Below are 23831 nucleotides of genomic sequence, written 5' to 3'. Positions count from 1 at the left end.
TATTCCCTTATTCACCTTACCCTTGGAAAAACGTTATTGAGTGAGAAGGGGAGCAGTATATAGTCCATAAAAGCTATGCTTTGCAGTCCTGTCCAGAAAAACCCTGTAATTATGAAGTAGAATTCAAAATCTTTACATACCGGAGAACCAATTTCTATTTAGGGCAAAGTACTAAAGCCCAAGCTTTTCTTTAAAGATGAAATGGCTACTTTCAGTTGAATTTTATTAGACAAGTGAAATTTTTAGCTATTATTTCAATCAGTTTTAGTCTATTTAGATGATACTTTACCTGTTAGGATTGGAATTTGGAGTGCTTAGTTCAATGATATGAACTTCTCTTTCTTGGACTAAGTTAGACATAAGGCACCCCTCTGCTGGCTTTGGTTGTAGGTATCCCGCAAGGTAATTTAAAGAAAGAAAATTCTTTTTTATGTTGCACGAGGGAGGAAAAACTTGATCTGCAGGAGGAAAAAAAAAGAAGGCATATGGACCTTTAAACACAGATGTCAGCTTAGATGTAGGCACGTACCACATCAGCTTCAGTGTGCATTATATTACTGAAAGGTGCATCTACCATCCATTATAAGCATATAAGACAAATCATCATATTGAAAGAGATTACTATTGCACCAATAGATCAACTTTCTAATAGAAATATATGCTTCTAAACTGAATAGTTATTATTTATGGATTTAAACACTTAATGAAAGAAAATCCCTGCAAAGAGAAATTTGAAAACAATTCTAAAGGAAAATATGTGAAAACTTTTCAAAATTAATAAAATACATTTAATTTGTTCCTTGCATCTTTACAAGAGATTTCTTTCTATTGAAATTTACTCAGAGAGAACTTGGAATCAACTCCTTCTCCCTGTGGAAAATGTTTTATTCTTGTTATTATAACCTTACAATTTTTTAAATACTACAGAGAGTACTTTCCATTTCCTTACTCAATATATTTCCTATATATTGTGTAGTCAGAGTCAGTATTGTCTAGAAAGGAACAAATACTGCATTTCTCTCACATGTGGAAAATTAAAAATATCAAGAAAATTATGGAATCAGCTGTTGACATTAAGAAAGTCTGCTTACAATATGCATAGCTGAAATGATTAAATTCTAGCATAGATATTCAATCTCTCTTTTGGTTTTAACCAAAAAGCAGAACATGAGCATTAGAGAATCACAGAATAGGCTGAGTTGGAAGAGACCCATAAGAGTTATCGAGTCCAACTCCTGGCCCTGTACAGGACCATGTGCCTGAGAGCACTGTCCCAAGGCTTCTTGACCTCTGCCAGGCTGATGCTGTGACCATTGCCCTGGGGAGCCTGTTCCAGTGCCCAAGCACCCTCTGAGGGAAAAGCCACTAGTGTAAAATGCAAACCATAAAAAACAGTCACTTCATATGAAATTCTCATGCACAACCTATGTTACTGTACCCCAAGAAACAGAATTTCCACTGAAAATCAGGAGCACTTTGCATTTCTGAGATAGCTTGACATATGAATTATCATAATACATAGAAGGACTAAGTACCATGTTCAAACACTTGAAGTCCTGTAAGAATACAATTCCACATGGCTGGGTCTTTGACCGTTGCTTAACAAGAAAGACTTTTCCTATTAAAGTCAGTAACAACACACAAAAAAAACCCCAAAACAAAACAACCCAAAAAAACAAAAGAAAATAAATCAACTAGCATGCATTGTGAACAAACTCTTAGAAGTTGTGCTGAGGCCATGCACTCTCTAAAGGAGAACTGAAATGTCACCTCTGAAGTGCATTTGCGTGTGCTACCCAACTCTGCAGGAAGACCAGAGACTTCTGTGACCCCGGTCTCTGCAGAAACAATTAGGGGAGTTTCTTCTCCTGATCTTATATGAAGCAGCCTTTGAATATTAACCCTGTTGTGTCCCCTACAGAAGCTACTAAAGCTGTATAAGGCTGTAACTGTTCATACTTGCCCAAGCAAAGCACTTCTCCAACATCTGGTATGTGCCCTGCCAGATTAGCCTTGAATGCAGCTGCAGTTCTGCCAGCTCCTCCCACAACAGCACAGAATGGAAAATGATCCCAAATGGTCTGTGCTGAGCTTGAATTTTTAAACATATATACACACACAGAGACACTAGGTATTTGCTTCTTAGCTGCTGTACATGATTCAGGCCATAAAATAACAGTTCTGGAGTAGTTTGTGGGTAATTACCACACGTGCTATCATTTGCCATTGCAAAGAACTCAGCTCTTGCTCCTGGCACATCCATTAGGCGTCTCTGGAGCTCTCCAGAAGTGCTGCTCTTGCCGCCAGGAGCACACAGACTCCCCAGCCTGGGCCTCCACTTGATAGCGTGCTTTTCCTCTGCAGAAAATTTTAACTCTATCACGGGCTGCTTGACATTCACACCAGAATGTATGTACTCTCATTCACACCAGTGACCAAAATTGGGCTGGACCAGAAAAGAAAAGGGGATCCATTTCATCTTTCTTTGCTCACTGCACATCTCTTATTTGCTAGTTTCAGGGCCGTCTGCTTACTTTGGAAAGGGACTGCAGGTGTCTGCAATCAATTAAAAACATTACCAAACCAGCCAACAAACAGTCAGTTTATGGATTCTCTGCCTCTCTAATCTCCCCAGACTCCCAATATGGAATCAGACGTGAGGTTTGCAGGCACTACCCTCAGCAGAAGGTCTCTGGCCAGCAGGCCAGGTTGCCAAGGGGTGCCCTGGCCAGAAAGCAACAGAGCTGTGAGCAGTGGTCAGCAGCCACCTCCTCCTTCAGCCAGGAGTGCCACGCTGCCTGGATGGAGAGGACTGCACACCAGGATCTGCAGTTTCTGTGTGCATCACTTTCATTTTACTAATGGGGACACTGCTCTATTCTGCACAAATTAGGTGTCATCCACAGGTTCTTGGCTAAAAGTTGAATATCCAAACTTAACATCATCCTAAGGAGGTTTTTGTGTAAATGAGCATTGTTAATAAAGTGTCACTCTCCAAGACAGGCACCCTGGGCAGCAGCAGTTGAATTCATCAATAAAAATCCCATTCAAGCAGAGCTTGTCTTTCAAAGTCTGAGTTGGGCATAAGCAAGGTGTTTGGAATTTTCCTTGGGCACTTTGATAGTAGGACTTACTCGTGTATTTTGCAGTTTGCTAGCCCTTAGCACAACACAAATCAGAACCTTGGCTGGCTTTTAATGGCAGGATAGAAATGGGACCAGGGCAGGGCCTACAGGGGTTTCAGGAGGGAGGATGCAAATGCTGGGCAGTGCTCATCCTGCAGCAGGACACACAGCTAAGCTAGACACAATATGACCATGTGCAAGCATTAAACCAAGCCATGCATGGCATGCAGGATATGTGCACTCATGTGAATTTGCTATAAATTCAGAGTCAGGACTAATGCTTCAGCTTCTGCCAGGACAGAAGCACAGTGTTATCATCTGCAAATAGACGGTACATTTTCCAGTTTAGCTACTGTAAAGGCTAATTAATTTTCTTATTCAGCTAAGAAATGTGTTGAAATTAGGGTCCCTCCAGGCTAGCACTTTTGCTCTGGATTTACTGGTGATACTGGATGCATTAGGCAACATTTAGCTAACAGACTGGACTTCCTGACTTGTTCAATCATGTCTTACTGAACCACGAGGAATTAAACTGACTTCTGCTGAAAAACACGTACTAAGACCACTTTCACCATGAGCAGTCCTGCTTTCTAGAATCTGACAGTGATTATCACAGCAGTCACTCTGCCATCTCCTTCATTACACAAACCAAGGCAAGAACAAGAACCCCACTTATTGTGTCCCCTTCTTCCGAACCTCCATTCTGAACCCTTACAGTTCTTGCTGTGATCATCATCCCCTGCAGTATTTGATCAGCTACTCTTCAGAATCAACAGGATTCAGATGCACTTGGCCCTGATCCAGTTTGGTAGTGCTCTCAGCTGCCTTTCATCTGCAGTTTCAAAAGTGACTTTAGAGACCCGTGGCATCAGAAGCAGCTTTATTCTATGAAAGATCAGCCTTCTTCAGATCTTTCTGTCCTTTGGCTTGCATTTTCTGTTTGCTGTATTCATTACAGCCTACACCTCTAAAATGTTAAATCTACCAGTGTCAGATTTGTCTAACTTGAGTGAAGCTAAAATGAAGACAATTATATGGATACAACCATCAAATTCTGTATCAGTCACATAGCAAGGAACTGCTTTGTATGACCACCTGTAGATTGTGAGCACTATTAGCAGTGATTCAGACTGTCAGCAGAGGGTACCTTACTAAATCACACGAGGAGTTTAAGTTTTGTATGAAAACCCTAAAATGGACACCACTGTATGCTGTGGTTTGTGAAATCCAGTGATTCTATTGTTCACTCTGCAGAGAAGTAGACCAGGACCACATCCCACGTGGTTTTCACAGAACTCTGCACATGACTGCTGCAGTTCAAGAACTGACCTTGTCCCCACCCCCGAACACATGCACAACCTCCACACATACACACATATTCATTCTTCTGCCAAGAATTTAAATCAAAATCCAATACGGTTACAGCTGAGCTGGTTTGTAGGAGCCTTCTTAGAAACTTTCTATTTTGGTTGCCTGCCAAGTTCTATTCTGTGTACTTACTCCTAATTAAATTGTGTTTTAGCGCATTCTAAAGATGATGCAAAACTCTCCTCTTTAGCCTCCTGGTTTAACTGGAGATGTGCAAATTAACAAACAAAATTTTATGTTTTTTTCAACATACCTAATTAAATATTTGTCTCCACAATGCAAAGAACACTACTCCCCTGTATATGTTTCAAGAACACTTTAGTAAGCTAATAAATATATTTCTGAATGATTTTCTGGCATTAGAATCTAAGACTGGTGCCAAGTAGAACAAAAAAAAACCAAAACCTAACCTAACAAAAAAAAAACCAAAAAACCAAAAAAAACCACACAGGGGAATCCTCTACAAATTTGGCAGATTTGGATAAAACCAGCTCAGGCATGTTCTGATTTTGGGGGGCAAGCCTCATGTATGAGGAAATCAAATGACATGTGGTTAGGAAAGAATGTTTTCTCTACAGAAGGCTTTTGGTTGGTTTTTTCTTTTCTGTAACCAACTAGTTCAGCTGTTTGGGAGTCTCTGTAGAAACATTCCTGTAGAGGATCATATAGTTATGTTGTGCCAACAGTGCTCAGCTATGGAGCTACAGCCTGAACCCCACCCAATATGGGCCTGTGAAGTCCCTGAGGAGCTGGAGTCCTCTCCCACCTGCACTGGGCCACCTGAAGAATCTGGCACGTGGCTCACAGGGACAGGAAATCTTTCTCCTTGGGATGAAAACACGCAAGGACAGACTGAGGTAATTTAGTTTGGTAAGGAAAGCAATAATTCTTTGCCCAAAGGATCCTGGGTCCTCATACAAGCAAATACTGAAAGAAACGTAACTCAAGCCTTTCTAGAAATTTCCCCCTAATTCAAGGTCTCCAGTTCTTCAGATGAATGCACCCAAACAATCACCATGAATAGTTAATTCTGTTTAAAAGGCAAAGTTTGACTCTTGTAAGATTCTGAGCAATTGCATCCACATTTATAAGCATAAAGTTATGGCACCAGAATCCACTAAAAGTTGCCTAAATCCAAGGTCTGGTCTTTAGGCTTGCTCTTTTTTCTCTGCCTTCCCCTTTCATATCATATCTCTTGGAGAATGAGAGGCATGTTTAAAAATTAAAATAAGTGAAATATAAGCAACACTTATTCTCAGTATCTGAAAGTGTCTGTGAATTCAGTGGGTTTTGTTTTGGTTTACCTTCTCCTACTTTAATATAGATGTTTCTTGAAATTTTAAGTTCAGTGAAAGATGTTACTGCTCCATATTCCTTCTGGGCCCACTGTAGCAGATGTTCATTTTTCTCAGGAAAAAACTTTTCTTCCGTTTCTGCTGACAAGGAGAAGTTTCCCTTCTCAAACTGAACAACGGAACCTAAAGACACCTGATGGGAATAAAAACATATTTTTAATGTGGTCCATATATATACACACAGACATGTAGCATGTTTAAGCAATGTCATCTGTCAGACCCAAATGCAGTGGTTGAAGGTGATCATGGCTTATTTCCAACAATACCCAAATGTCACATGTTTTAACAACTGTATAACGATCCCTTTTTCAGAGATGTTTTTAATAACAAATGAAGTACCCATCAGCCCAGGTGGGGTGCACAGGGCAGCTGAGTAACAGCAGGCTCTGAGCCACTCCAACATTGTACTGCTGTAGAAGCAGAACTGCAGTGCTGCAAGGGGAGGTAAACTTTGGGGACAAAGGAAGGGAGAGAATAAGAAGAGGATGATCTGAAGAAATGAAGGCAGATAAGAATGTGAAGCTAAATAAAACTGGGAACTACTGAAGTAAATCCCAAATCAGAAAGAATGTGAGTCTAAGCGCAGTGACATAAAGAGGCCAGCCCAGATATAGAAAGTAAGGAAAGAGAAAGGCTAAGAGAAAAGGATGGTATTTATTGTTGCTTTATTTAGAGGAAGTGAGGAAATACTTTGGTTTAATAGATAAAGCAGATGAGTTATATACATCTTTTGAAAAGTTCTTAAAAATAGGTTACATTAACTGAGGTCTTCAATGGAAAGACTAAAATGTTATTTAAAATAGTAAAAAAGGGAAAACTGTACACAGAGGTATAACAGGTTCTGAAGGAAAGCCAAAGATGTTCAAATACAACTTCACTGGAGTGGCAGTAGTATAATTCAAAACCAGAAGGTGGCAGAGGGGGTCAGACTCTCTTTCAGACTCTGACCTGCTTCAACCTGTGCTGGTCTTGAGTGATGCTTAAACAAGTCATTCCAGATTTACTACAATGCAACATCATCCCAAGAGCAAGTTTTTGACTCCCTGCAGATGGCAGGGAGCCAGCACTACCAGGACACCTGTCAGCTCTTGAGAGGTCCCTACAGGAAGTGGTGAAAGAGCAGCATTCCTTCATTTGCCCAACCCATCCATACACTTCACTGTCTCCTCCTTCAAGGTGCTCAAGGACTGGGGCCTGCATGCCCTACCCAGGCTGGTCCTTCTACGAACACTTTGAGTAAGACCTAAATACCTAGTCAAGAAGAATATGTACTTGAGTGAAAGCACAGCAAGCTTTCAGGTATGAAATCATCAGTGAAGACCTTTTTGGATATATTCCCTGTAAGTTTGTTCACCTACACACAGCCTCTACTTCCAGACCACTGCAGCAAACAAGGTTTCATTAAAGTACCACCATTCCATCTTCTTCTGTTGTTCTCTGAGCATCGTAGAAGAAGTTTGAGTCACCCTGTTTTTCTCCTCCCCCTTCCCTCTTCACATCTTTGTACTAACCCAGACTTCTTTGGTGGAACAATACATTTTTTTACCCAACTGAGAAGCCAAAACTACTGATAACTCAAAGAAGGAAAAACAAATCATAAAAACACATCATAACAATTTCTGTTATGTTATGTTTAAATAATTTAATCATAAACTTTAAACTTAAGTATCTCTCAACCTAATTATTTTACACAGATTATCTGAAAGCACGTTCCAATTACAGATATTAACTAATGGCAACAAACCTTCCCTGAAGCTATTGTTGCCAGCACTATTTCAGGGTGATACATACTAAATTGTTTGGGACTTGCAAATATTTGTCAAAGTAGGTACGTAAATTACATCCTTTGGCACATGGAACGAAATTGCAAATTCTTCCCTCTGCCTCCAGCTATAATTCCAGCATTTATTATGCACATATCACATATTCTTCTCTAAGAGAAGGCACAGGTAATTCAGAGTTCAATTTGACCAGATCTGTCACCAAAAAGACCTTAGGAATCCTTCTGCCAGAATAGATTTCAAAGTTTAAGCCAACATCTGTTTCAATTCTGAATAATCTTTCTTATTTGTTTTCAAATGACTACCATAAAATGCTTCCTTTGAATGAAAAGAAGTCTTTATTATTCAATATAACACAGACCACACCACATTCTCTCAATACTCTCATAGTTCTCAAATAAGGAAGCAAAGTCTGCCATTAGGGTTAATCTGGATCTAGGAAAGGAGAGCAACCAGTTATCTCTATCATGTATTTAGCAAATAGCATTCACTTTGTATTTTCACCACCTGGAAGCAGCTACATCACAGGCGGATTTCATGGATGCTCCTAACACATCAAATTCTGTGTAAATTCCAAATGTAGTCTCAGAGGATGACACTGACAGCACGTGCTAGGTCATGCCAGATTGCATTTTTTATATCAGAGACATGTGGGACATTTTCACAGAGCTTTGGCCTAAGTAGAAAAATCTCCCACACGTGAAATTCACAGGATTTAAGGACTTAATCAGTGACTATTTTGCAGGAACATTGAATAGATGTTGGCATTCCATCCTCAGAGACAAACAGTTTATCCAGTAAGTACAGTAGTTGGTTTTCATTTACACATTGTTTTCTTTTTTTTTTTTTTTTATGGTCAGCATCAGGGTAAAGTAGCATCAATGTGTCTTTTTAACATTTGAGGACAGCATGAGAGAAAGTATTCCTTCTAAATAGCAACCAAAGAAATGGATTACCTTGCAGTAATACATTTTTGCTGTATTTTCCATTTGGGATAGTTAAATGCATGCTAACACAACAGCCGTCTTCCTCAGAAAACACTTGGTTTAATTAATTTATTACTAAGTAATTTATTACTAATTAAAACTAGAAAACCTTTTTCATCATCCTGCAGCATGACAAATGTCTTCCTGAGGGACAGATCCTATCAAAGTTACCAAATACTACAAGGGAGGAACCAACAGAAAGCAGAGCAACTAAAAAGTCTGGCACAAGCATTCTCACTACATGATCATACAGTAAATATCTTTAAATAAACATGAAGCTTATCATATTTATTTTTTTCAGTCAGATACTAAGGTCTATTTGAAATGCCGGTTCCAGTACCCAGGTTTTAGAAAGGACTGCAGAGTACTGCTGTGCTTGCCAGTGTTGGGATTTTTACTACACAGACCTAAGGCAAGGTTAAGTGAGCCAAGCACGTTATTTGTTCTGGAAAGAATTCAACAAACCCTTCCAAAAAAGGCAACCATCACTGCTTCAACACCTGCCTTGAGCATTAACTACTTACTCTTCAGAACAAATCAAAAGCAACTCTAACATGCTTAGGATAACACAAAGCATGGAAGTCAAATAATGTTTTAAATATTTGGGAATTAACCAATTTTTATCTGAGTACTAATTACACACTGATTGAGTGATTAAGAGACTGCTGCCACAGACACTCATCTCTTCTCTTCAACTTCATTAGTGGTTACTTTCTGAGGTCGCAGAGTGGAAAAAATGTCCCAGCTCTATTTCTTCCAGTTGTTGTGAGGACATGAAAAGGAACTGCACTGGAAACATCCTCTGCTGCTGAGTAAACCCACATGTCCTGCCACTTTTCTGAGGCTAAATGAAGAAGGTGGATGTGGAAAATCTGTTTGCAAGACCAAAAGATACTGGCCATGGCCACTACCCACAGCAAGTGCCACAGTTCAAAGGGCTGCTCCTCAGAGGAAATGAGGATCAAACACAGTATATTGAAAATTTGCTACCAAAACCTGAGAATTCCATCAAAGAACAAAATGTATTTAGGAACATATTTTGGTTGCATATACTACCACCCTGCTGACCACTGGGGAAAACAGGGCCTGAAATTTTCTCTGCACCATACCAAGACAAGGAAACATACAGCCCTCATGCTGGGGGGACAAAACAAAAACATCCTTCATACAGCCCTTAAGAAAAGTTTCCAGTGAATAAAACTGCCCTTCCAAGGCTCCCATGGTAGTTCAGGACATCAGTTAGCTGACAGAAGTGGCAAATGTCGTAAGTTATTGTAAGTAAAAGTTAAGGCATCCTTATTCCCTATTCCCCAGAGGGAACAACCCTCTGAGTTGATATGACCCATACCTGAGTCATATCAAGTATACACAGTGGTGAGCGTGAATACTACACACACAAAATAGCACATTCTGGTTTTTATTTTACCTATTTCCTTCTCTCCTTTAAAACGTTTATTGCCTTTTTTTTTTCCTTTGAATCTGATCCAGGGAGATATTTACTTTGCTTTATAAAGTTTAAAGCATTTAACATAGTTAAAATTCAGAACTCCCAAGTAGGAACCAAGTTCATAACTTAGCCTTGAGAGAGAGGTAGGCACCTCTGGGACATGACTCAGAATACAAAGTTAAGGGTCCACAGGCACACAGCATGAACCAACCCCTCCCCTCACAACAGCTACACCACTACCCATGGAGGGCTTGCCAGCACAAGGAACCACCTAATCCACCCCTGAAGCCATGACTGAGGCAAATATAGTAGGAGAAAAAGAAGCAGCATCCTTCCTGTTTTTATCTGAGCTGTACAGTATCAGGCCTGTGGTGGAACATGTAGGAGAGGAGCATATCTGCTCAGAATAAAATTAAAAGACTTGAACCAACTATCAAAGCAGCCTACATGGGGATCAGAGTAAGCTGGTGTTTTTTGGTATTGTGCTTTGATATAATTTTATCTTCTTACACAGGAAAAATAAAGCTATGGAAGGAGAAATATCAGGTATTCCAAAACTCAAAAATGTATCTTTTGTTGTTCATAAACCTGTATACAACATACTTTAATTATCAAGAGAACAGTTCTCTTCAACAAGTGAATAAGAAACATGCTGCTTTTGAAATTACATGCCACATTTGTATATCATCTATCAAATCTGCAAAGTCTTAACAGCCACAGAGGTGTGATGTTTTCAGGCAATGACAAAATTTTTCATTTTAGTGTTCTCAAGACCACGTGCAGTCATTACAAAATTCCACTTCCAGTTCTCACATTTTTGAAAATGTACACATAAGAAGCATTATATTAATTACATTTTAGATTTTAATTCAACTTCCTAGCTACTCAGTTTGGCAGCTACCAAAGATCCTTATATTATTAAGGCTGTTCAATGTTTTCTCAGGATGAAAGCAGAATCTTACGAGATCAGAGCAGACTCCTGCACATCTTTGTGTATCTAGAAAAAAAGATCCTGCGATTTTCTATCAAAGCTGAATCTGTGTCAAATCAAGTGGAATGCCTAAGGAACAGTTACTAGAATGATAAAGAAACAAACAAAAAAATCCATGTAAAGGGAAAACTTGGTCCCAAAGTTTAAGGCTCAGCAGTTTATTAATTGCACAAAGGTAATTGTCCACTCATCTCATATTAATTTAACAACATCTTCATAGATTCAACCTAACACTTGTTCAATATGAGCAAAATAAGCTTTTCCAGGGATTCTGTTTCAAGTTAGAGGCAATTTAGTGGAAGAAGTGAGGGGAGAAGTCTATCTATGCAACTGCAGCTATAGTTTCCACTGGAATCAATGACTCAGTAACACAACCTGTTGTGATTTATTATCTCCACGTCACTAACACTGTAGTCTGCCAAAATCCACTGCCTGCTTCTGTAAACTTCCACTGCCTAACCCCCCTGTTTACTGAAGCAAGAAAAGAAAGGAAGGAGCTGTGACCATACAGAAGAGAAAAGACTATCACAGGCGCCTGTTCCATGTCCTTCAGCCTCCTGCAAGATTGGTTTGGGAATATACCTCAGCCACTAAATGCCTGAATAGTCTTTGTTTCCTCACTCTTGCAGGCTGGATTAACTTAAAGTCCATGTCTTCCTGACTGCTAGCTGTCTTGGTTCTGAAAGTGATAGGTCTGGGCTCCTAGAGGGATCAGGAGGAGGAAGAATGCCTAGGATCAGTCAGAGGCAGCAGTGAGAAAGATCAGCAGGAGATACAAGAGGCAGCATCATCCAGACCTGGCCTATCCACACTCCTAACGCAAGTTCCGCTTGGAGCAATGACCCGCAGAGACAGCACACTCTCAAACCTGAAACAAACACTACACAATAAAGCTTGAGTTCTGAAAGATGTCTTATGTCACATGGGATCTAGTATGAACTCCATGACACTCTTAGTAAATCAGGCTCCCAAAAAAATGCAGGCCTTTGAAGTCCCATGAAAGAAGAAACTAAGGCATAAGGACCTGCCAGTTTCCTGTGAAATTTACTGGCAAGTTGGTATTCTTGAAGGATTTCTGCCCAAACCGAAGTGATTACAGAGGATAGCTATAAATCATAAAATTTTCCTATTCTGGGACATCACACATACAGAGTTTTTTTACCATACTCTGCATATTCATTTCATGTACTATATCTTGCCTCCTAAGCCAGAAATAGCATTTCTCTTCTGCAATGTCCTCTTGAAATAAGCTTTGAATGGGAAAAAAAATAACTCACCCTCCCCAGATATTTAAAGATGCCTTACTAGGGTTATTGTACTCAAACTCCTTTTACATGCATCATTTTCAAGCATATATTTACTACCCTGTCATTTTCTGCCATTCCTAGTGCTGACAAAATCCTTCAACTCTTGCCAAGAACGTAAGAATCACCACCATATATAGCCTGAGGTCCCCCTAATATTTCTGGGAGTAACCCATTTATACAGGCTTTAGAAAAGCAGTATTTTGCCAGGGTTGAATCATTCCAGGAGACAAAGTCCACAGGGAAATTTAACTATTGTGAAAACCATAGTAAGAGTTACTGTTTACTGAAAACTGCTTTTAATTTGACACAAAATGTTAATTTTTACATTTTTTCAAAAGGCAAGGAAACAGTGTGGAGAGGGGAAGGGAGAATATGAACTTTTCCAAGTGGAAAAGGGCAACTACGGGATTATTTCCAGCTCCTGAGTAGAAGAATGATGAAAATTTATATTAAAAAAGCAAACTCAGGATTCTACAGTAATGTAAATGTCCTTTAAAATTCCTCTTCACACTGTTACACAACACTGAAAATAGACTGCTTTTACTTTGAATAGTGAAAGGTCACTATTTATACCAAATTTATCGCTAGTCATGCATTTCCTATCCTTCCTCACTCTTCTCCTAGCAGCGCACTCTGTTCACATCTGGGTCTGTTTAACCAGTGATTGGAAATTTAGCCTCCTGATTTCCCGTTAAATACTAGGCACAGGAAAACAAATAGCACTTGTTTTTCAGTGAGTTTTGTCAGTCATCCAAATCTAGTGCAAACCATAGAACAGCCTGTGGTTTGGTGCCAGTGACCCAAAATATGTGAACCATATTTTCATGAAGTGAGAGGAATAAACCAGCAATTGGCTACAGTAGTAAGAAAATGGCTCTTTTTCTTCCTAGAAATACATAAATGACTAATAATTAAATTCTTCGTTCTATCAGTTTGTCTTCTTTAAAGCTTTTATCTTTTCAAATCTCAAACCGAGAGCAAGTGATCTGCTTTTGCATTTATCATTACAGCTCTTGCTTCCTCCATTTCACTACCTTAACACACATTTCACTCCTAGCTCTTGCAAGTAAGGTTGTTTGCATAAGTGTTTTCTTATCCATAACTCTTACTCATTCAATTGCTTGAATAACTAACTCAGAGAAAAAAGCTGAAGCATCACATCTTAAATCATCTATTATATAAAATCACATATGTAGATATTTAAGGTGGGTTTGGATCTATTCTAACAGCGATTTCTAACAGGAAATCACAAAGGATTGGGATCTTTTTTCATTGATTTAATTCCCACTACTTTCACTTGCTGAGTAAAGACATTCCTAGGCTATAAAAGCAATTGAAAAAGCTACCAAATATAAAGAAAAAAATTTACTTGCTGAGTAGCACCTATAAAACCCTCTTTCTGTGCAGTTTCATAAAACTTCTGGTTTTCTGCCAAGACATGCTCGCAGTAAACTAGTTTTAGGGAAGGAGAGAAATGACGACTTGATGGGAAGGAAGGAAACTATTTTGCTGTATGAAAACTTAAAAGCAGGGTGGTGGAAGTGGTCTGGTAATGTTTTTCTGCAATACTGACTTGCACCAAGATCACAGGTAAAAGCAGTTCCTACAGTAGTTATCTAGCTTACATAAAACTGATCTGTCATAATCTAACCAGTCTAATCACCAGTTAAGATGTCCTTCAACTTCCTCTCCCACTCTCCTTTATAACGCAATTTTGGCATTTATTCACCGGAGAGGAAAAAAAAATTAAAAGTAGCACAGATGCCAAGCATTCCCCTTGCTGAACTGAAGAGAGCTTTGCACCCATGCAATACTCTTCAGAATGATGAGCCCACAAATTGAACAAAATTAAATGTAAGCCCACTTGAACAAAAAGTGCCCAATTCCCAAATTGCTGTAATTTTGGGACATGTACAAATATATAATCACAATAATATAACTACATGCACCAGTAACTGAAGGGATGATTTACAATTACTTAGGTCAGGCAGTCCATGCACTAACCCATTTCAGGTATTTTTGGACTGAAATGCCATGATTCTAAGGCACATTTATTTTTAACACAATGTAAATAAACTCAAGACTTCTTTTACTAAAACTACAATAATTTCACAGCATCAGCTACTTCACCCATCAATATACAGCAACTCATGCAGAGTCCGAAAATAACCCTGTCCATGCTAAATGTATTGTTAACATCACACCAGGCAGACACCATATATTCCTTTCTCATGCACACAGAGAAAATTTTTGGTTTATATCAAGATGCCCAAATTTTCTCTTTAGACTACTCACTAGTGTTCTTTCTGATTTATAGATGGAGAAAGCACCCCAAGAAGCAAAATGACAATACAAGCAACAGAACAGTGAAGCACAACTCCCCGTAGCAGCCTTGCCCTGTCATGATGGCTCCCTCCAAAGTACTGTCACTGTGAGAATCACTGTGCTTCCAGTCAGTGCCACTTCAGAAAAGAATCTTCAAAACATGACTAAAAAAATCCTGATGCTAACTCAAGCTTTTATTTGTGTGGGGCATGCTACTCAATGTTAATGATAATTTATTCCACTGCGAGGTTTAGCCACCAGTAGACATTTTGTGAAAATGAAACCATGAGTTGTTTCCATGAAGATAAAGCACATGACAAGTCACTGAGTGAAACTACATGCATTACATGATAAAAATACGTGCAAACCCACATGTATACACCAAATCTACATGTCCATACTGAAAAAATGTTTACCAAGAAGGTCATCTGTGCTTCCCCCTATATTATAGCCATGCACCCAAAGCCTGGATTTTCTCCTACATTCATTTTAAGCTTCTTAACTGATGGGAGTACCAGGCCAAAGGCAAAATGCATGCTTGAACTATGTGATAAGAAGTTAAACTCCAGCCCAACTCAGTAGTATTGTATTTTCCCAGTCTTTTGGATATGTGCTGATACAAGCTTTAAATCTTTTCATCCTTCCCAGCTGAGCTTTAATGGAAACTCAAACAATAAATTCACAGAATAAAAGAAACAGACCATTTTGCTAATGAGGACACTGAGAACTGTAGCCCTAACTCTAACCTCTTCTCCAGTACAATCACCATTCACATCACCAACTCAATGTGCCTTGGTTTCTCCACTTGTATAATGCTACTAACAGCACTTGTGCTCCAGTTCATCATCTCCTCATATCCTGGAGATACCTTTGTTAGAAATAACCTTGAAACTTATAATATAATTGATTTTAAATTTTTGTTTAGTTATTTACTCACAGCATATGTCCCTGTAACAGTCTGAGAACTTGATTCTGATACTTTACAAGGAAAAAAAAGCTAATATTAAAAAGAAATAATGAGCTAGGATTTTACTAACGGTTACATGATCCTTTCACTACAAACTTTGACCTGGCTCTAGCAGTGTTGTCTTTATCAGCAGCAAGTCCCAGAAGTTGTCATTTAAACTTCTTTGCACTACTTACCATTCTAACTAGGATTCAATCAGTGAAAGACATTGAAATTCATACTTTACATACAGTACATTAGTAAGATTTTGAATGAATGTATTGTTTGGAAAGTCTGAAGGAAAAGCTGGAAAGTCAACAAATATCTTGCCTGAGGCTTCCATAGAGACAGACACAATAGTTATGACACTCCTGTGGTATGCATGCCATGGATTTCTGTTTTGAACATAGAATTCATGGGCACTAGAAAAGTTTTTTCAAATTCTAAATATTTTATGATTCAAAAAACTCGATTTTCTGTTTTGGCTATACATTTAAGGAGACTGAGAAGTCGTAGCCACAGAGCTAAGTATTTTTAAACAAGGACTAAGGAAGCATGCTCTGCACTCTGCAGCCTTTGGAGCTGCTATTTACAGTGCTAGGGTCAGTTGTCGGGAACTCATTGAAGGCTCTGGCACAGAGGCAGGCAACCTCTCAGCAGCTAGGGCAGAAGCAGTATGTCCCACAGCTCACTAAAACAAGAACCCTTGATTCTGGAAAGGGAACAGCTTTCCTAGAACAGAGACTGTTGCAGGGGGTGCAAACCAGCACAACTCAACACAGGCAAACAGCTCTATGCAAAATTAGAGCCCCTGGATCTCTGTTTGGCATACTGCACTTGCCCACAAGTGCTACTAGGATTTCCTCCACATTTTTCATGTTTTCTGTGTCACATGATTCTGTGGTGATTTTTAGAAAGCTTTTGGGAAAACAACGTGTTTGTCCTTGTGAGCAGAGTGGAATTATGGAAAACCAACAGATGATGAACACATTTGAAGTTGTTCAGCCCATAACCTCATGGCTTATCATCCTGAGATGCCCCAGCTACTAAGAAACTGGGCCACAAAAAGTAAGAAGGCTCCTATCCATGGTAAGAGATTGAAGTTAGCTTATGTTTACAGCAAAAGTATCGCCTTAGGGAAAGAACAAAGTGGACTTTAAGAGCGAGAGGGATGACAGAGACTAAGCTGAGAGGTAATGGTGGATCAGTACCCTGGCATTCTGCAATCTTGTTCTTTGAGCTCTTTGTGGGAAAGAAAAATAGAAACCTTAACATGGTAGAAGGAAAAATACATATATTCATGTGGCATTTAAGGAGATCCAAAATTGCTATGGAGAGCTATTCAGATGGATCAGGGATGGGTTAACACTGAGAGCCAGTTCAGTCCCTTGCAACAAAAAGGCAAGCTCCCATGGGCAGCAGCATCATCCCAGCACCACAGGCTGGCAAGAGGGCACAAAGTACCACAACATTCAGCCCTTACCATGACCAGCAGAGATTAAGAGATAGAGTTTTGAGAGGAGGTATTTGATTTGGGTATCCCCAACACATAAGCAAATCTGCAATATCTACCAGGTACTCCTGCCCCATCTGAGAGACAGTTCACTCCTCCCTGCATCATCTGTGGCCAAGTTTACAGTGGCAGTTTTTGAGGTCAGGCAACATCTTGTTTGGCAAGAACCATGACTATTGCTGCCCACCTCTTCAAGCCTGAGTTGTAACAAGAAGCACCTGAAGCAGTTTTCTGCAGCAAATACTTATCTAATGGTACAGTTTTGGCCATCAGAGCCTCAGGCATAATCCTGTTGCTCCTATGCCTCAGTGCAGGCTGCTGAAACCCCAATGAAACAAAGTAAGCTCAGCATGATCACCATCTGCGCTCCAGCACAATCAGCTCAGCAGAAATGGATGGGTCTCAGCAGACCATCTCTCCACTCCCAAAGCAAGACAAGGGGAGAAGGAAAATCCTGGGTGCAGAGCAAGAACACAAACTAGCTGAACAAAATCTAGTTGATGTGAAATGGGAGTGATGATGCATTGTAGGAGAAGATCAAAACTAAACTGAAAGTAGGTCCAAGGCTTTATAATCTGATGGAAGTTCCTGCTTCTTTTGTCCATGAGAGGAATGAGGACTTGTCACACTGTTGTTTCACATGCTGTTCCTCAGCCATTTTCTGAGCAGACCAAAACTGTACTGGTTGCATTCAAGACACATGACAGGAACGGTCAACAAGAAGATAACAGTCACGAGTCTCCAAAACACCAATGAAAAACCGAAGATTGTGAATACCTTAGAATAAAAACAAGCCCATAGTCTTTGCACCAGTCAGTAATACACTGTACTGGAAACAGGACCGAGTCCTCCAAAGTTCAAAATATCAAGGCTACTCCTACATTTATACCTTGATGACAGGAAAAAGAGAAACAACTCCAGAAAGCTTGTGGTGTCCAGCAAGTGACAGAACTCTTGGTGCACTTAACCATGTCACCACCACACCTGGTCAGCTGAGAGAGCAGTGTCCCTTCTGAGTGTTCTAATGCTGCACAGAGTCCATCTGCCCGTCCTGCTGATGCACAGTGACATAACTAAGTTGCCACTGAGTGCTGCAAAAACAATCTTGCCTACCACTGCCAGCTGTGCTGGAGGAGAAAAATTAAGCCCTATAAGGATACCACTAAAAATAATCAAGTTTAGTTCTGCAATTAGACTTGAATATAGTGAAAGCTGCAACTTTCATAAAGACAACTCATGATTAGACATGATATCATCCATTAAAAATTTAATCCAAACAACTTGTCTGTTTCACTACAAATAGCAAACTTGAATGTCCTGGCAAACTGTAAGGACATGATTTACAAATACTAGGTAATATTTGGATCTTGCATTATAAGCAGTGCTCCAGTCTTTCTGAGAAATAAAAATTACTTCATTCTGGGCTTAGGTTGGTCATTTCAATAGACCACAGCTTCATCAGAGGCATAAATCATAGCTGGACATATTGAGCTCAATACATACAAATTTTTGTTTTGGTCACAGACAACACAATTAGCATCCACTTCTAATATTTCCAATTGCTCTGAGGCTTTTTGCTTTATGGTACTATTAGACTTGCAATCAGGACTGGCAATCTGGTAAAACCTCACAGCTTTTTGAACTCAAATGGCTGTTAATTTTAAGAATTATATGATGTGCAGACTCTGAAAAGCAGTTTTGCTTTCCTTTCCTTAAATTCATGTAATTGGCTGCTTTTTCCAAACTGCTTTGCTCTACCACCTAACTGGTCCCCAGAGCTCTACAATGAAACTTGACCCCCTCTTAATTTTTTTTTTTATTTAATCTTAAGTTTGAAAAACTTCCAAATGAATGCCATTAACTCCATGTCTTATGCAACAAGCAGCTATGACAGAGAGCAGGCCAGAGGACTGTGTACACTTACAAAGAAAACTCTTCGGATTCCAGGTGCCAGTCTTTCTGTTTTCAGCTTCCAGACCAAAGGCAAAGGAGAGTTGAGAAGAAACACCAGAGGCTTCTGGTGAATATGCACAGATGAAATTGGATTCAAATGTAATGTGACCTACAGAAAAACACAAAAAGATGTGAATACTTCCTGGAATTTGAAACAATGAATCAAAGGTAATTTTAATATATATTATGACTTGTAGCATTCAGACCTCTTGACTAAAGATTATAGACTAATCTATTTCCACAAAAGTCAGTCAACAGAGCACAGAGAAAATAAAATATGAAACAGTTAACATTTATGCTCTATGCTTGCAAAGCGCTGCTAAAAAGAAAACCTTGGCAAATGCTGATGAAAAATAGCTTATGCAAAAGGTCAAACCACTAAGCTGAGAGTTGGAGAACAAGGAGATAAAAAGAACTGCAAAGCAAACTCTGATTTCTGGTTTCTAGATGGTAGCCTACAAAACTGGCTTAGAGTATAAAACCTCATCTTGCTGATTCTGTTAAGGGCATAAATCTAGCCTGCAAAACAAATAAAACTAAACAAACAAAAAACAGGAGGAACAAATCCAGAAACACAAGTGAGCACTACATTACTTTATGGAAGGAATTCCAAACGAAATTTTAATATACACTAGGGAAAGAAAATGCCTGTGTTCAGAGACTAAAAAGATACACAGGGTAAATGATTTGAGGAAAGTGGACACCATGGAAGTGAAGCAACCTGTTACAGGTGGCTTTGAAACAACCAGTTTGTAGTTGCTGGAAGTCCCTCCTACCCAGCCCCTCGTATCCCAGTACTGCCCTCTGAGAAAGGGTTCAATGTTGGACAAACCCATAACCAAACACACCACAGAACAGCCCGTCATTTTTTAGCATATACAGACTTGCAGTTGATATTACAGTGGCTTTGTGGCCTCTGATAAGCTGTTTAAGCAGTCAGGATTTAGCCTGATACTTTATCCCACCTTATAGGAAGAAACTTTTAGTGCACAATGGAGAGATGATCTACCATAGACTGAGCAGGGAAGCTGATGTCCCATCATACTGGTGACAGGCAGAGTCCCTCACAATCACAGCTCTTTCTCAAAAAAGGTATAGAGGAAGCAGACATGAACCCAAACACCAGTCTGAGTGGTGGTAAACAGAAATGAGCACAGAGATAATTCAGAATTAATTCTGTATCCTGCTAATATCCTAATTAATATCCTAAAGAGATTTTTAAAGGATATTTGAGATAGAGAAGAGCCACTATATATACAGTGGCAAATAACCATTAGTTTATCAGTAAAGTAAATGGAGATTCATCCAGTAAACTAACTAGATGAAAGCTAGAGAACAAATTGAAAACTAGGTACCTATTGCTGTTGAAAATATTTTCCAAAATAGAAAGCAGGGTGGTTTTTTGGTTGGTTGGTTTCCATTTGTACTTTGTTTGGGTTTGTTTTTTTTTTTTTGTTTGTTTGTTTGTTTGGTGGGGTTTTTTTTTGAAATTTTTTTCTTTTTTCTTTTATTTATTTCACCTTGAAAAGTTCCCTGTCACTATAAAGTTAAAGCCAGGCTCTGGTCTCAGGTCCAAGACATCCAGAGTATAGCAGAAAGACCTTTTTTCACTACTTAAGAACTTGAAAAAAGCTAGCAAACAGCTGGCTATGCTCTCACACTAACTGGTAGCAGTTGCTTACAAACAGAGTGCACCAGATTCTGAAATGCCACTGACCAAACGTGTCTCCAGTCCCCACAGTGACAGACATCAAACCGCACGCACACACCTCTGGGAGCACTGAGGACATCCCTGTCCTCCTCTTTGTTAAGCTTGATTAACTCCTGTTGGAAAACTGAGTAAATCCATATTTGTACTAAACCCAAGCTGCTTTAAAGAATGAGCTCCCCTCCTGGCCAGCAGCTGGGCAGTGACAGCCCTGCCTGCATTAAAGCCAGGCAGTGCCATCTTCTGCTCTCTGCAGCCACCTCTGGCACCACCTGGCCTCTCCAGCAGAAGACACAATGGTATTTATATCTTTCATAAAGAAAACGCTAAGTACCACAGACTACCAAGAACCACATTTCTCTCCATTTTCTACCTCTAGAGAATAAAACACCTCATTTTAGCAAACTGCAGGGTGGTAGTGCTCTCAATTCCAACGGGAGGACGAAGACCTGAAGTGCCAAACAGCCACAGTCTAACTACAGAAACTGCTTTGTTCTATCAGCTATAGAGCCAAAGTAGTTCTGTTACCTGAAAATAAGAGAGAAATTATTCGTTTTACAAGACTCCTGCTTTGTTGTTCTGTCTAGAAATGGAGAGGTGAAAGTAAAAAGGAAAAGGTGTTTAGAACCACTATTAAATTCACAACCATTAAAAAGCTTTCATTAATTCTTGTGGCTTTTCAGCTGTAATCGTCACTAATTAACAATAAGCTGTTTAAACTATTAAATGTAATTACCTTGTTCTGGGCTTATGTTTTCTTACAAAACAATAAAAATACTGTAATCTCAGTTTAGTGAAGTAGTCCAGTTATATCTTTTGAAGTTCTGATCTCACAAATATGAGTTCAAATTTTATTATGATTTTTTTCGGCTTCAAGTGGCATAAAGTACATCCAACATATTTCCATGCCCAATAATAGCTGGTTTTCTTTGATCCTAGATATTGATGAAATTACTTATAATATAGTTTGTGTGCTAAAAAAGCCAGTAACAATTCTCTTGCACTGGCCAACAGGAGCACTCAGCTTAGGCTTGCACCCTGGCTGTGTTTTTGTCAGAATGTCAAGTCAATGTAAAATATATGGCTCTTATTAGAAACTTCAAAAAATTTTTGCTATTTAAAACCTCTGTTATTTATTAAAAGCAGGAATGATACAATACATATCACACACTCTGAAAACTTCATCTCAGAAACAGCTAGGCCAAGTCCCTTGGGTAATAAGGAAATGGAGAAGTACCTCTGTTTCAACTGATCTCAGACAAATTTGTTCAAAGCCAACACCTATCAGACAAGACAGATGTTTTAGATTTCATGAAGATTTCTTCCTGTTGTTTTAGTCACATGAGAACACATACAGCAATCATACTACCTTAGTGAGAAAATCAGAGACTCTTTGCAACTGGGTCTACTATTAGACTTTGTAGTTGTTATTCTCTCAGCTTTGACAATGAAAGATGTATATGATACACACATACATTATTATTTCCATACATGCATGGAAATAATCAACAAAGTTTGAGCTGTATGCAGAAGTGGTGATGTATCTATCCATGCCTTTGGCCGAAATGATAGGGTAAGTGACACCATATAATGGAATTTTCCTACATTTCTGCCTGAAAAGTGTAGATTCTTGGGAAAAGCTACAGGACTTCAACACCAAATCAACTTTTTTCATAACTAAATTAAATGCTTCTGAGAAAATTTTCCAAATAAAGATAATTTTGCATAACTGCACTCCTCAGTGATGCTTATGACTAAGCAACAAAACACATAATGCAAAACTCATGTGCCTAGTCCTAAACGTGAGAAAGAATATAATTAATGGGACTGTGCTTCTGCAGCAGCCTCCATCACTATATTCCTTAGCATACATATTCCCTGTCACTACACTTGTTTGCATAACAGAGTACTCAGGAAAAAACTGAGTCTTGAGCAAAAAAACAACTTGGTTTTACAGACTGGAAAAAAACCAACCCAGAGCGCCACAAAAAACTGCTCAGGACCATCTTGGTCATCATCTTTTTCATAACCAGTCTCTGCTTCAGAACTAGCACTGCTGAGGAACCTACCTGCTGGGTAGCCAAGTCTGAATGTGACTGTTCCCACTGAGAAATTGTACAAAATTAACAGTCCTCTGAGCATAACTCTTTCTCCCCTTACATTTACAGTTGTTCCAACATCACTGTCAGTACCTGATACACAGCAGTGGTATCTATTATGAGAGACTTTCTTCTGGTTCTTGGGATATTTTTCAAGGAAGCTGATGGAGAGTTACCAGCACTCAAGGTACCAAAACACTGCTGCCAAGCATTTGGGTTTTTTACGTTGCATAACTACAATGAGTGGGTATCACATGGAAATTTCAGCCCAAGTACGGTAGGCATGGTCAGAACAGCTCACCAGAGAGGTGTTTATGTGAGGGAGGCTGGTTTTAACTGCAGAGTCCAACTGAAAGCCTGGACTTTGACTATGCATCAGAGGCACTCAAATGCCTCTTCCCACTCCTGCTTCAGAGATTCAGTCTTAATAGGACTTGAAGGTGCTAAAAGTTATGACATTGACACAAGCACAAGTTCACACTTCAGCTGCACCAGCACCTCCAGCACGACACCAGTCCTCTCTTTAGCTCTGCCTTGCTAAGCTTTCTGCTGCCACAGCTGTGCTCCCACTGACTTGCCCCTTGGATAATTTCTGGCATGGCTCTCTCCATCGACAGCACCACAGAGGGAGATCTTCATCCCCACTCTCTCTACAGCAATCACAACAAAATGTCATTTCTGCACCCACTGTGGCTCTAGTTATACCATATATGAGCTGAGTCCCAAGTGATCCCCCTGCCCTGGACACCCTTCTGTCTCATCTTAGCTCAAGAGCTATTCAAGGCACATCCTTTCTCATATGTCTACAGTTCATAGCGCCTTCAAAACATGACACAAATTCACAGAAAGAAACTGGATTGCTTTAAACCACCAAAAATAAAATATTTCTAATTAATAGAAGAAGAGATAACTATAAATTTTCCCTTT

At 39.4% G+C, this 23831-nt stretch overlaps 1 protein-coding gene across 3 annotated transcripts in view; it reads right to left on the bottom strand.

The window, feature by feature from the left end:
- Positions 1 to 23831, bottom strand: part of TGFBR3 (transforming growth factor beta receptor 3) — a 115102-nt gene that overhangs the window by 31049 nt on the left and 60222 nt on the right. For all 3 annotated transcript variants that reach the window (XM_058842550.1, XM_058842552.1, XM_058842551.1), the window contains exons 4-6: positions 19069 to 19206; positions 5798 to 5981; positions 290 to 458 (exon numbers count right to left, since the gene is read on the bottom strand). In XM_058842550.1, the coding sequence (XP_058698533.1) occupies positions 290 to 458; positions 5798 to 5981; positions 19069 to 19206 (491 nt within the window). The remainder of the gene's footprint in view (positions 1 to 289; positions 459 to 5797; positions 5982 to 19068; positions 19207 to 23831) is intronic.

Source organism: Poecile atricapillus, chromosome 7, assembly GCF_030490865.1.
Source record: "Poecile atricapillus isolate bPoeAtr1 chromosome 7, bPoeAtr1.hap1, whole genome shotgun sequence".
Lineage (NCBI taxonomy): Eukaryota > Metazoa > Chordata > Aves > Passeriformes > Paridae > Poecile > Poecile atricapillus.
The sequence above is the reverse complement of the archived record's forward strand: the minus strand, read 5'-3'. Positions and strand labels throughout refer to the sequence as shown.